The sequence below is a fragment of the Phyllostomus discolor genome, chromosome 12 (genome assembly GCF_004126475.2).
Source record: "Phyllostomus discolor isolate MPI-MPIP mPhyDis1 chromosome 12, mPhyDis1.pri.v3, whole genome shotgun sequence".
Classification (NCBI taxonomy): domain Eukaryota; kingdom Metazoa; phylum Chordata; class Mammalia; order Chiroptera; family Phyllostomidae; genus Phyllostomus; species Phyllostomus discolor.
The window spans coordinates 51,052,782-51,066,060 of record NC_040914.2 but is presented as its reverse complement, the minus strand read 5'-3'; the positions used below and the strand labels follow the sequence as shown (position 1 = coordinate 51,066,060).

At 47.1% G+C, this 13,279-nt stretch overlaps 1 protein-coding gene across 2 annotated transcripts in view; it reads right to left on the bottom strand.

Annotated features, from left to right (window-relative positions):
- The window catches only part of RBL2 (RB transcriptional corepressor like 2), a 58,358-nt gene that overhangs the window by 25,047 nt on the left and 20,032 nt on the right, over positions 1-13,279 (bottom strand). For both annotated transcript variants that reach the window (XM_028501831.2, XM_036011817.1), the window contains exons 11-21: positions 12,924-13,027; positions 10,683-10,820; positions 9,558-9,722; positions 8,756-8,873; positions 7,325-7,594; positions 6,840-7,120; positions 6,576-6,752; positions 3,152-3,223; positions 2,461-2,560; positions 1,668-1,876; positions 961-1,125 (exon numbers count right to left, since the gene is read on the bottom strand). In XM_028501831.2, the coding sequence (XP_028357632.1) occupies positions 961-1,125; positions 1,668-1,876; positions 2,461-2,560; positions 3,152-3,223; positions 6,576-6,752; positions 6,840-7,120; positions 7,325-7,594; positions 8,756-8,873; positions 9,558-9,722; positions 10,683-10,820; positions 12,924-13,027 (1,799 nt within the window). The remainder of the gene's footprint in view (positions 1-960; positions 1,126-1,667; positions 1,877-2,460; positions 2,561-3,151; positions 3,224-6,575; positions 6,753-6,839; positions 7,121-7,324; positions 7,595-8,755; positions 8,874-9,557; positions 9,723-10,682; positions 10,821-12,923; positions 13,028-13,279) is intronic.

Genomic DNA, 13,279 nt, shown 5'->3' with positions numbered 1-13,279 from the left:
CCTGGCCTGCAAACGAGGTATGTGCCCTAGACAGGGAACTGAACCAGTGAGCATTCGGTTTGCAGGTCCACACTCAATCCACTGAGCAACACCAGCCAGGGCCCATTATATTTTCTAACAGATTTTTTGTTTTACTTGTTTTCCCAACTTCTGTTTTAAAAGATTTCAAGCTTACAGAGAAGTTGGACAAATAGTATACTGATTACCCATTTACAGTTACCACATTTATGTTATTTGTTCTCTCCGTAATCTTTTACTTGAACTATCTGAAAGTAAGTTACTGACATTGGAACAGTTCACCTCTGAGCACTTCAAGTATATTCTCCTGCATAACCCAGTACCATCATCAATACCAAAGAAACTTAACAGAAAATGTAGAATTACTAATACTGAAGTCCATGTTAAGTTTTTCCACTTGTCCCCAATATGCCCTTTGTAGTTGAGTTTTTCTATGTAGCATCCATTGCATTTGGCTGTCATGTGTCTTTATAGTTTCCTTCACAATATTAACATCTCTTAAGAACACAGGCCTGCCCTGGCTGGAGCTCTGTCAATTGGAGTATCCTCACATACACCAAAAAGTCACGGGTTCGATTCCCAGTCAAGGAACATACCTGGTTTGGCTCCATTAGGACTTAAGTGGTCACTTTTTTTTTTTTTTAAGATTTTATTTATCTAGTTTTAGAGAGTAGGGAAAGGAGGGAGAAAAGGACAAAGAGAAACATGATCTGTTGCCCCCCACACATCGCCCCAGCTGGGGACCTGGCCAACAACCCAGGCACATGCCCTGACTGGGAATCGAACCAGCAACCTTTCAGTTCACAGGCCAGTGCTCAATCCACTGAGCCATAGCAGCCAGGGCCTAACTGGTCGTTTCCCCCTGGCACTTCCCATCAATCCTGCTTCTAGAGTCTTAAGCACTCTGGAGTTAGTAAAAGCCAAAGTGTAGGTCAGGCTCACCTTTGCGGGACTATTGCTGAAGTAGTAGAAAATCTTTTCTCGAGGAGAAAGCGTTGTTTCGTTTTTATGTGGGGAAATGTAGACAGGATGGTTCTGAGACAGCTGGATCCGGCGAGGGGAGCCTGTTCTTAGGAACGGATAGGGCGAGAGCGGAGGCGCGTCCGCCTGTTGAAAAAAATCAGCGTTTCTTAGAAAGCTGAACGGGAGTTCTGGCCAGGTGTTTTGTGAAATGGTCATTTTCCTTGCAAGAGGTGAGAGATAATGAATCATTAGCTTGCTGAATGGTGAACAGCGACAGCAGACACGTAAGTGCTCGCTTGGTGCCAGTCACTCTTGGGCGTTTGCAGTCCAGTACGTGGTGCAAACCTCACACCCACCCGGTGAGCTGGGGACCGCTCCCACGCCCCTCTCACGTGGGAGGAACAGGGGGCGCACGGAGCCAGTGAACCTGCGCAGGCACCACAGCTGCGGGACAGCTGGGACCCACGCCTTCTCGCTCGCACTGTCCTCTCCTCTGCGGGGACCCAACCGCCATCGTATTCCTGTCTGGTGCTACCCAGCAATACGGACTGTAGTCGTCAAATCACTTGTCGGACTCCACAAGAGGATTGTTTGTAAAAGCAGCTTACAGGTGAGGCGGCTCAGAGAGAAGCGTTCCCCTTCCCTCTCAGTGAAGGAAAAAAGGAAACGATCCCCTTCAGACTTACTATGTTCGCCTGTGAGTACTTCACGGCAAACGACTTAATATCCTTTACGTAGATGTGGTTGTAGAACTGGATGAGGTCCCCCCTCTCCTCCTCCTCCACGTCACTGTTGGCGCCCGTGAGGCGGGTCGGCGTCGGCGGCGCGCTGCCGGGCTGCGGGACGGGCAGGGTGCTGCTGGACCTCACGATGACGGGGCTGGAGTCTCCGCTGGCTGCAGCGGGAGAGCAGAGGCGTGAGACGGGAGGCCGCAGGGCGGCTGCTTCCAAGACCGGTTCGGCCGCACACGGGCCAACGGCTACTGGCTCGCTTGTGCGGCGGCAGCAAATGGGCACTCGACTCCTCACGTGAGGGGGCAGAGCACAGGCGTGACAGTAAGTACGTATGTCACGCCCAGGCCACAGAGGGAGGGGGGGGCACACCGAGAGTGTTCCCTAGCCAGTCCCAGCAATTTCCTGGGACCCGAGCCCTGCGTTACACGGTGCAGAGAAACAGGCAGGGGTGGCGTTTCCACGGCGTGGTTTCAGTCCACACGCCGGGCTCGGACGAGCCGCCTTCCTGCCCGAAACCTTCTCTAACCCCTGGGGAACAAGTGTTCTGCACGGTTTGCCTCAGAGCTATGGGAGGACAGACAACTTCGCCACTAAATTCAGAATTCTGTTTATTACTGCAGCAAATCCTTTGCCAATAAAATAGTTTCCTTTGTGATTCCATTTAGTAATCCCTGGTTTTCTAGGCCTGAAAGATCAGAGAAGCCCCTGATTGCATGGTGCGCGCCTCCCCGAGGGTCCCACTTACTGCTGTCTTTCAGTTCCGTCGGAGAGTCCTGACGGCTCTGGCTGTCGCTGCCGCCGGAGTCCCTTCTCTTCTTCCCCCTGATCAGAACGTTTCTGTAGACCTGTAGAGAGGCAGGACGAGGGGACAGAAATCAGTATTTAGTGAGTGCATCCTAGGCTGTATGGCCTTGACATGTTATTTAATTCTCACAACGACCCCACGTCTAATAGTCATCCTCCACCGGGGAGGTCAATAAATGCAGCCGAGGTCATGTATCAAGTGACAGAGTCGGGGCTTACACCTGGGGCTGTCTGGCCTGGATTCCAAGCACCGCCCACAGTGCGGCAGAGCAGTCGTGGCACCCAGCCGTGACCTGAGGGCACTCTGAGCCAGATACAAAGATCTCACCCACCTACCCACCTACCTCTTCAATAGCATTAGAGGTAAAATCAGTTTTAAAATTTGAGGAAATATGCTGTTTCCTAAAGCAGACAGAAAGATGACCAAGAAACCAAACAACTTCCTGATTTAATTAGATGTCAGTCACTTCATAGCATTACCCTTCGGAGAACACAGGACTTAAACTAAGGACTCCCTTTAGAGTCAAGTCTCACTCAGTCAGCCTGGAGAGGAGGCTGCAGATCAGCTCTAACTTTTCGTACCCGTCGAGGACTTGAAGCTTTACCTGCAGCCCCGAGAGGAGATGTCCTACCTGGCTCCGGGCCTGAGGCTGCGTCCTGTAACAGCGCATGATGTTCTGGAAGGACCTGTCGTCTTTGGTGACCTGGAAAAGAGAGGAGGAGCGTCGGTGAGAGGAACTGACTCTCAGCAGAGTACTCCCGAGAACACTAGAACCTTGCTCCGCGGTGACACTGGTGAAAGCTACATTTAGAACCAGCCCCTCCGAGTCTCTGGAAGCGGCCCCGGGGGCACACAACAGATGGAGACATTCTACTGAGACCCACTGACGTGCAGCGGCACGAGAGGGGGTCACGCGTCTGCGCCAGGACCTGGGACCAGGCAGACAGTAACGCGGAAACTTCACCGGAGGAACAGACGGTGTTTCACTTACTAGGGGCCCAGTGCAATGACAGACGACGTCTCAGCAGAAACCGGGGCGGCCAAGCAGCAGTGGGGACATCCCACGTGCCCAAAGGCTGGGGAACGTCGTCTCCAGCAAAGGGACATACTAAAGAAAGTTCTTCAAACTAAAAGCAAGTGACTCCAGATGGTAACTCAAGTACGAAAAAGCAGAGCGCCAGTCAAGGTAATTCTGTAACTCTGGAGGCAGTACAGAACGTCTCCTTTCCTCTCGCAGCCGCACGGAGCAGTATGTGCGGGACGCATGGACGGACCTGTCACCTGGAAGTGCGGACTGTGCCCCAAACACCGCCCGAACAAGAGGGCGGGACCCAGGGACACCTCCACACGACAGCTCACAGCCACAGCAACCAATGACGAGAGTCCGAAATGGTAAGCTCAAGTAACGACGCTTTAAATAAATATTTATACTGTCACACCGTACTCCCTCTCTGTTCCTCTCAAAGTCAGATCACACACAATGACGCGCATTGCTGAACCGATGACGTCTGTGGATACTATATGTGTTATAGTACTGCCACAAAAGGAGGAAGAGGAAACAGCTATTAGAAGTAACACTTGAACGTCTCACTGGAATTAAGTTGGCGTAAAACTGAAGCTGAAGGTGTACGTGTATGTAGGGGTGCGGGGCAGTGGGGAGAGGGTCAAAGGGTAGGAGCTTCGGTCGTAAGTCAAGCCCAGGGCTTAGAGCGCAGCGGAGAGCGTGCTCCACTGTGACTGTCACTGGCAGCCATACACAGTGACCGCTGCTGAGGGAAAATAAAAGTTACTAAAGAGGGACATTTCATACTGATAAAATGTCAAAGAGAGAAGACTCAAATTACTAAGAAAACCTGATAAAGAAAAAAAAGACTATAAGGGAATATTATGAACAACTGTGCTCCAACAAATTAGCCCCGAGGAAATAGACAAATTCCTAGAAAGACACAAACTACCAAAAGTGATTCTAGAAGAAGCCGGCAATGTGAATGGACTTAGGACAAGGAAAAGCATCCCCCATCAATAAACTGCCCACAAAGAGAAACGTGGGCCCTAGAGCCTTTGCCGCCGAACTCCACCAGACATCTAAAGCACTAATGCCAGCCCTCCACAAACTCCTTCAAAATAGAGAAGGAACCCTTCCCTGTGTATTATGGTCCTATGACCAAGGAAGCTTTACACCAGGAATGCCGGCAAGGTTGGTTTAATGAATGAAAATCAATCAGCAAGACTCTTAAAACCAGGATAAACCTTTATAACCTTGGATCTGTCCATGTGTTCTCAGACATTACACCAAAAGCGCAAGCAGCAAAATTTTGATTTAATTTTAATCAAAATTAAAATTTTTAATGCTTCAAATAATGCTGTCAAGTGAAAAGATAACATAGAATGAGAGAAAATATTTGCAAATCACATGCATCTCATAAGGCAGTTGCATCCAGAATATATAAGAACTCCTACCATTTGACAACAAAAAGCAAAGAGTCCAATTCAAGAATGGGCAAAGGATTTACACACATTTCTCCAAAGACATCCCAATGACCAGTAAGCACATGAAAAAACACTCCACGTATCATTCATCATCTGAGAAATGGGAAGACCACAGTGAGACAGTTCATACCCACTGGGATAGCCAGCCCCAGAAACTCAGAAAACAGCCAACAAATACAAAAAAAGACAGGACCATTAGTCATTAGGGAAATAGAAACCAAATATAGCATGGTACCAGTTATACCCCACTGGGATGGCTAAAATAAAAAAATACGGTGCCCTGGTTGGTGTGGCTCAGTGGATGGGGCGTTGGCCTGCAAACCAAAAGGTCACAGGTCCAATTCCCAGCCAGGGCACATGCCTGGGTTGCCAGATCCCCAGTAGGGGGCTTGTGAGAGGCAACCACATACTGATGTTTCCCTCCCTCTCTTTCTCCCCACCTTCCTCTAAAAATAATAAATAAAATCTTTAAAAAGAAAATGGAAAACAAGTTGGCCAAGACGCAGACAAACTGGAATTCTCATGCACTGCTGTGACAAACAGAATGGCGGTCCTCGAAAAATTAAACACAGAAATAATGTAGGACCCAGCAACTCCATTTCTGGGTGTATACACAAAAAAACTGACACCAAAACTCAAAAAGATACTTGAAGACTTTCATCCCCATGTTCATAGTAGCATTAGTCACAATAGCCAAAAAGTGGAAACATCCCAAGTGTTCGTCAATGGATAAACAAAATGAAATATATCCACACGGTGAAGGCGTATTCAGCCTTGAAAGAAAACCATCACTCATTCTACAATATACGTGAATCTAGAGGACATGCTACTAACAAACTAGTCCCAGGAGGACCGATGTTGCACGATTCCTCTTCCGTGAGGCACCTACAACCGTCCGGTGCACAGACGAGGCAGGAGGGAGGTCGCCAGGAATGAGGAAGACGTGAATGGAGGGAGGTCACTGAATCAGTAAGGAGTTTCACTTTGCAGGGGTGGAAATGTGTGAATCTAGATAGAGGTGGTGGGTATGTAACACTGAACGTGCAAAATGCCAGTGAGTTGTTCATTTAAAAATGGCTTACTCTGTTAACATGCATTCTACACCTCGAGTACTTAAAAAGCAAAGTCTGATGACAACGTGCCGATGAGAACCAGAGCAGTCGGGACTTCACAGCCGGTGAGAGTGTAGACGGCGCAGTGACTACTGACAGTCGGGCAGCTCCTCAGTGGCCCACACAGAGCTACCCTATGACCTGGCAGTCCACCCCTAGACCCACACGTCCATGGAAACATTTGTGCAAAAACCTGTGCACAAATGTTCACAAATAGCCAAAAAGTGGAAATAGTTTATTAACTGGAAAATGGATAATAATGCTATGCAGTCATATAACGGAAAATCCACCGACTGCAGTAATGGCTGTACAGACTGCAAATGCCCTGAAGTCACCTGAGTCCGTGTGAGTGAGCGAGTTACACGGGCTGGCACCTGTTATCCCAGCAAGGCTGTTACAAGTGCTCTGAGAGTGAGGCGGTGGCATCTTCTTTCTTTATCCCCGAGTACTCACTTTGGCCATCACGTAGATGGCGCACATCAACAACTGGTCCAGATGTCTGTCCATCATGAGTCCAGAACACTGCACTATGGAGAATTCAAAGCAGGTCCAGATTTTCAGCCTCAGCGAGTCTGAAATATCCAGTTTAATGCAGAGATCCCGGAGGCGGACCCCTGCTAAGTGGTACACCTGGCGGAGAAACAAACACATTTCGAACTTGGTGTATCTGACACAGTCCCCGAGCTCACGACCTGGTAGAGGTACGGGGACAGTTACCTTCCTCAGGAAGAGTGACAACGAGCTGGTCCTCCGGGGCCTCCCGCTGCTGCTGGTCGGAGGCGGCCCCTGTTTCTGCTGCGGTCCGCCTGGGGGCATCTGCTGAATGGTCACCTGCCCTGCGACTTGCACGGCTGCCCCTGTCACCTGCTGAGAGCTCAGGCTCCCAGCCAGGGCCTGAGCACTGAGGGGCTGGATGGAGCCGGTCACGGCTTGGGCCTGTCCCCCCACGTTGACTTGGACGGGGAAGAACGTTATCCCTCCGTTTTCATTGGCGATGCCTGCAGTTGGCCACGGAGAGAACAGCACAGGGGATCGCTGACGGTACAGGGCTCTCCGGGCAGGGGTTCCCCTTTCCTGTCCCCCCAACACCCTTCCTGGCTAAATGCTTGTTTCATAGCCTCGCTCCAGCCAAATCTCGGGTAACTTCCTAGTGCATGTCTAGTTCCACAAAAAAACTCATGAACCAACACCGCCTTGCTCACCTTGGACAGGAATGGTCACAGTTTGTCCATTGTTGGCCGTGACAGTGGCTGTTGCCATGGTGACCAAAGTCTGTCCCGGAACCGGTGTGACGGGAACAGGCTCCCCGGGCACGTTCTGCACAGGGACGGTGCTGACCAGGGGCTGCGGAGGGGCGCGCGCCGGCGTCCCTCGGTCGGAGGGGCCGTCGTTGTCCACAAACAGCCGCCTCCTGGTGGAGCTGAGCGTGGGCCCGCTGTACCGCTCGTACCCCGCGCCTGCCGGCGCCACGCCTAGGGCGGAGAAAACGCCACCCACTGAACTCGGGGACGCAGAGCTGCCCTCCACCCAGCTGCTGTTAGTGTGCGTTACCGAGTGTGTGAAATGCTTCATAATGTAAGAACGAAAATCACTGGAGTCCCATCATAGCTGCAGTCAAGGAGTAAAAATTCAAGTGAACGCTATTAGCAGCGAAATGTAAAGAGAGACTTTGTTTGCCTCACTGTGCTCCCTCCTTCACTCCGCCCTCTGCTAATTCGAACCTGGCTTTGTCCTCCACTGCTCCAGGGTCTTGGAGGGGTGGGGGCACTTTGACATATTCTGTTTCTTCATGATTATTTCCAACCGTATTCAATTTCTACCTAACACTCAGGTACAAGGAGACCTTACCAGAAACCCACTACTTGAGAAGGGGACTTGATGGATTTGATATTCCTGTGGTACCATCTGCAAGCATTTATCCCCCCAGTTTTATGAACCTTTGTCTTTGTCTACACACAGAAAATTACTAAAACTCGCCCTGGCTGGTGTGACTCAGAGGACTGAGTGTCAGCCTGCAAACTGAAAGGTCGCCAGTTCGAATCCCAGTCAGGGCATGTGCCTGGGTTGTAGGCCAGGTCCCCAGTTGGGGGCGTGTGAAAGGCAACCAGTCGATGTATCTCCTGCTTCATTGATGTTTCTCTCCCTCTCTCCCTCCCTCATCTTCTAGGAATAAATAAGTAAAATTAAAAAAAAAAAAAAAGGAAATTACTAAAACTCAACAATGTCTTCCAGAAAGAATGGACATAACATGTTTTAGATTGAATTATGCTTTGTTTTTTTAAACACCTTTACTGAGATAGAATTCTCATATGTTTCACCCATTCAAAACTAATAATTCAATGGTTTTGGTAAAATATATGTTTAAATTGTGGTAAAATAATTAAAAATATAAAAACATACCCTTTAAAAATAAGAAACAATAACATAGAGTATGCCTTTTACAAAGACACTTGTAATATCATGCATTTCCCTGTGTTCTTAAGAGTCTTCAAAAGCATTATATGGCACTGTAATACTCGGGACGTGTTCTCCTGTCTAGGCCCTGTGAACTTCACTTGCGGATTCAGATGGGCTTCATACCCTCAGGTATTGGGCTTCCAAAGACATGCCTTGCGGTTTTAAACAGAACTCACTTCTCCCGAGCGCTCCCGCGTCGGCCCGACCGTCACCCCCGCCCCCTCTCCGCGGGTTCGCAGGGGAGCTGGCGGCGCGGACGTGCTCGTCTCTTTCCAGGTTGTGAGGCGGCATGACCTGCAGGGAACCGTTCACACGGAATGCCGGCATTCAGAAAAGCATCGTAACAAAAGTGCAATAATAATATAAGGCAAAAAAACTATCTCGGCTCATCAGTTATTCCATGTATCGCCTGACTTTTCCACTTTCACACTAAAGTTAAAATAAATTCCAGCCCTGGCTGGTGTAGCTCAGTGGACTGAGTGCGGGCTGTAAACCAAAGTGTGGCAGGTTCGATTCCCAATCAGGGCACATGTCTGGGTTGCAGGCCAGCAACCGCACATTGATGTTTCTCTTTCTCCCTCCCTTCCCTCTCTAAAAATAAATAAAATCTTAAAAAAATAAGTAAATTCCAGAAGGCTTAAACATTTCAAAACCTAGTAAGTAGATAATAAACGTGAATCAACGCTCCTTACTGACTTGGAGAATCGGCAAAGCAAGCGTTCTAAGATCCATGAACCTGATTAAGAAATCAAGCCAGAACCCGAGTTTCCCTCTGTCGCTGGAAACCTGGGGCGATCACAGGTCCTTTCTGACTCTTGTGCCCGAGCGGATTCGGGGGTGACCGGACCGTGTGAACCCCGATGCTGCCCCCCCCGCCCAGGGAAGAAGACTCTAACCGTCCCTGTGAACTCGGGTCCCGAAGAGACTGGGCACCGATGGACTTGCGCTGCAGAGAGACCATAAGACATTCTCACGCACCTCTTCGCACGTAGGAACTTTGTTGTCGTTGTCTCTGATTCTGTCCCAGAGCGGCGACTCGGCCTTCCAGGCCAGATGGTCCAAGATCTGCTCCTCGATCTGGTTGAGGTGCTTCACCACCTCCCTGCAGAGCCCGTCCTCCGCACGGATGAACACCTCGATCACCTGGGGGGCGGGGAAACGCCCCGGGTCATCGGGATTACTACTATTTTTTTTTTTACAAAAATTGTTTAAGTATAAAAAAATGGGTAAATTTGATTTTTTACATGTAAGTACAACAATTTATAAAAAAATTACAACTTTAAAGAATAGTGCTATTTTGAAACGGCTGTTCTTCCTCTCCTTTATAAACTCCTTAAATTTCCTATTTAAAAACTGTAGCCCTGCCCGGTGTGCCTCGGTTGGTTGGGCATTGTGCCGCGAAGCCAAAGGTCACCCTTCTCACGCCCAGCGAGGGCACACGCCTGGGCTGCGGGTTTGGTCCCGGGCTTGGTCCCGGGCGGGTGCGTAGGACAGGCAACCAGTGGAGGTTTCTCTCCTACTTCAATGTCTCTCTCCCCCGTTCTCCCTCCCTTCCCCTCTCTAAAAATATAGAAATAAAAATCTTAAAAAAAAACTGTGAACATTCAATATGTGCCACTATAAAAATGTTTTGACGGCTGAATCTGAATTAAATTCATACACTAAATTAAGGAAACAACTACCCAACCAATGCCATAGTTTTCACTGTGCCTCACGTGAAAGAGAATTTTTGTTTCTGAAAGACACATTCAATACTATTTAGTTTCCATAAAGCTAAAAAAAAGAGATTGCGATACAAGATTAGCTAGTGATACGTTTGCTAGTTTTTAAAACCCTTCTTAAGCCCATAAAATGAAAACATTCTAAAAGCCTCGATGAAATAAAGGGAATCACGTGAGGCTTCGCTGAGCACAGGTCTTTGTAGGAGAGTTTACTCAGTTCTCAAGGCTCTGCTTCTTCTCTGCTCCCCGGAGAGCAGAGGTTATCAAACATGTAATTAAACGGAGAAGAAATGCACTCAGATACCAAAATGAACTAGATGGCTGACAACAGGCGTTAGCCTCATCTACGATTTCCTACTTAGTATCCGATTTTTAAAAATACCTTGTAAAAGTGATAAAACGGCACATCGAATACTTCAGTAATATACGGAAAATTCCCAGGAGGCTTGTAAGAAAAAGTGACGACCTCTAGGCAGCAGGCCATGAGTGATCTGTGGAATGCATCTTGTTCCAGAATGTTCTGTAAAACAGTTAACATTGGGAAATATCAGCCTACTCGAACAAAACGCTTCATACCCAGTCAAGTTATTCTCTGGGTTCGTGAGAGGTATGTGCTCATTTTCTTACAAAAGTTTTCTTAACTTGATGCATTAAGTCCATTTTTCAGCAACTTTCAAAGATCTCACATATTATGCAATGCAGCTGACACAAGAGATCGCATCGCTGACTAAAACACAATGCTCGGGCACCCCGAGGAAGGATGAGGGATGCGGAAAGGCGTCTCACGACAGTGCTCGCAGTGAAAGGCCACTGGCGTACAGAGACGGCTGGGAGGACGGCAGGTGACCTGGCTAGACGGTCGCGGACCAAAAGCCAGCATGTTTACTCGGGGTAACACAATCACAGATGATTTTCACATTTCCTTGTTTTCCCCTTATATACTTTCCAAAATTGTACATATTATTTTTGAATTAAAAAATTTATGTAGACACGAAAACCATAGGCAACAAGAACAAAAAATAGGTAGACTTCATCAAAATTAAAACCTTTCGTGTATCGGAAAATACTATCAATGAAGTGAAAATATTTGCATATCGTATTTCTGGTAAGGGATCAAGATCCAGAGCATGTGCCCAAAAGAACTGAAAGCAGAGATGCAAATGGATACTTGTACGCCAGTGTTCGTAACAGCCTCGTTCACAGCATTGTTCACAGTAGCCAAAAGGGGGAGGACACTCAGATGCACATCAACAGAGGAATGGATCAACAAAATGTAACGTGCATATATGTGGTATGTGTGTATATATTATTCACTCTTGTAAAGGAATAAAATTCTGATACATGCTACAAGATGGATGAACCTTGAAAATATGCTAAGTGAAATGGGCCAGACACGAAAGAACAAATGTCGTGTGATTACATGATGTACCTAAAATAGGTAAATTCAGAGAGGGAGAAAAGCAGAACAAAGGTTACCAGGGGCTGCAGGGAGGAGAGATTGGGAGTCACTGTTTATGGGTACAGACGATCAGTTCGGGGAGATGAAAAAAATTCTTAAGACAATTAGTGAGCGTTGAGGGTTGCACAACATTGTGAATGGTGTTAGTGAATTCTGTACTTAAAAATGCTTAAGACAGTAAATTTCATGCAACTTTTACTACAATAAGGTTTTTTTTTCTTAGGTGAGCATACAGGTATCCATTTACTATCAACTTCTAAACTAAAGCTATGTTTTATAATCCCTCTGTATGTGTTATAAAATTCATCGTAAAATAGCTTTTTAAATTTCTACAGCCCCATATATATATATATACACACACACAAATGTAAACAGGTACAAAGAATTAGAATAATTATTGGTCAATTTTATAGTTTTCTTTAGAATGTTATTTAAAACATTAATTAAAAATATTTTCGAGCCCTGGCCGGTGTGGCTCGGTGGATCGAGAGCCAGCCTGCAGACTGAAAGGTCAAGTGGTTCGATACCCGTCAGGGCACAGGCCTGGGCTGCGGGCCAGGTCCCCAGTAGGGGGCGTGCAAGAGCAACCGAATGATACTTCTCTCCTTTCTCCCTCCCTTCCTGTCTAAAAAAAAAAAATTTAAGAAAAAATAAATCTTTGATCCAATTAAAAATAAATATCGCTTGTTTAAAATCAATTTACATTTCTTGACTAGTAAAATCTAGAAAAAATAATTACCTTTGCCAAAGAGGAATGGCTGACTATTTGTTAAAGTCCTACCTAAATATCTGTTACAAATATTCAATACTTACTAAAGAATAAATAGTCAATACTCAATTTAAGGCTACATAGGGCTTGAATAAAATCTCTCTGCCATTTAAAACCCTGAGTACTTGAGTCCTTGACGAGCGCTCCGTGGCCCACGGGAGCCGCTGCGCTAGGATGCCCGGCCTGCCGTGGTGGCACTCCGCGTGCCGGGGGAACAGGCAGTGACAGCGTGGGACACAGGCTTCCGCGGGCGCCAGTCACCCTTACTCCCTCAGAACCACGCATCATCGCCCTTCCTCAGTAAAGGCCTGTTTCGTTTGGGGTGGTTTTGGTGGCGAGGGCCCACAGAAAACTACACGGCACTGTGCTGATCGACACGCCGGTTATTTACTCACAGATAAATCCATGTCTCCCAGTCTCTTTTGTTCCTGCTCAATAACAGTTTCTAATACTTTATAGTAAAGCATCTCTGCGATACGAAACTGTCTGCTGGCAACTTCTGCACGGATAATAAAAAAACAATAATTACATGCAAAGAAAAGAAATAGTGTAAAAAAATGAGGGTTTATCTCATCCCCTCATCCACAAAATAAAATTTAAAACCAACACAACGTAGTGCATGCACTTTGTACTGCTGCCATTTCAATCGCCTCTGAAATTCATTATTTTTTTCATGATAAGCTCTATTTTTCTAAGACTGTGAAATTAAATTTTCACATAAAAAACTATAATATCATTCCATTAAGATGCA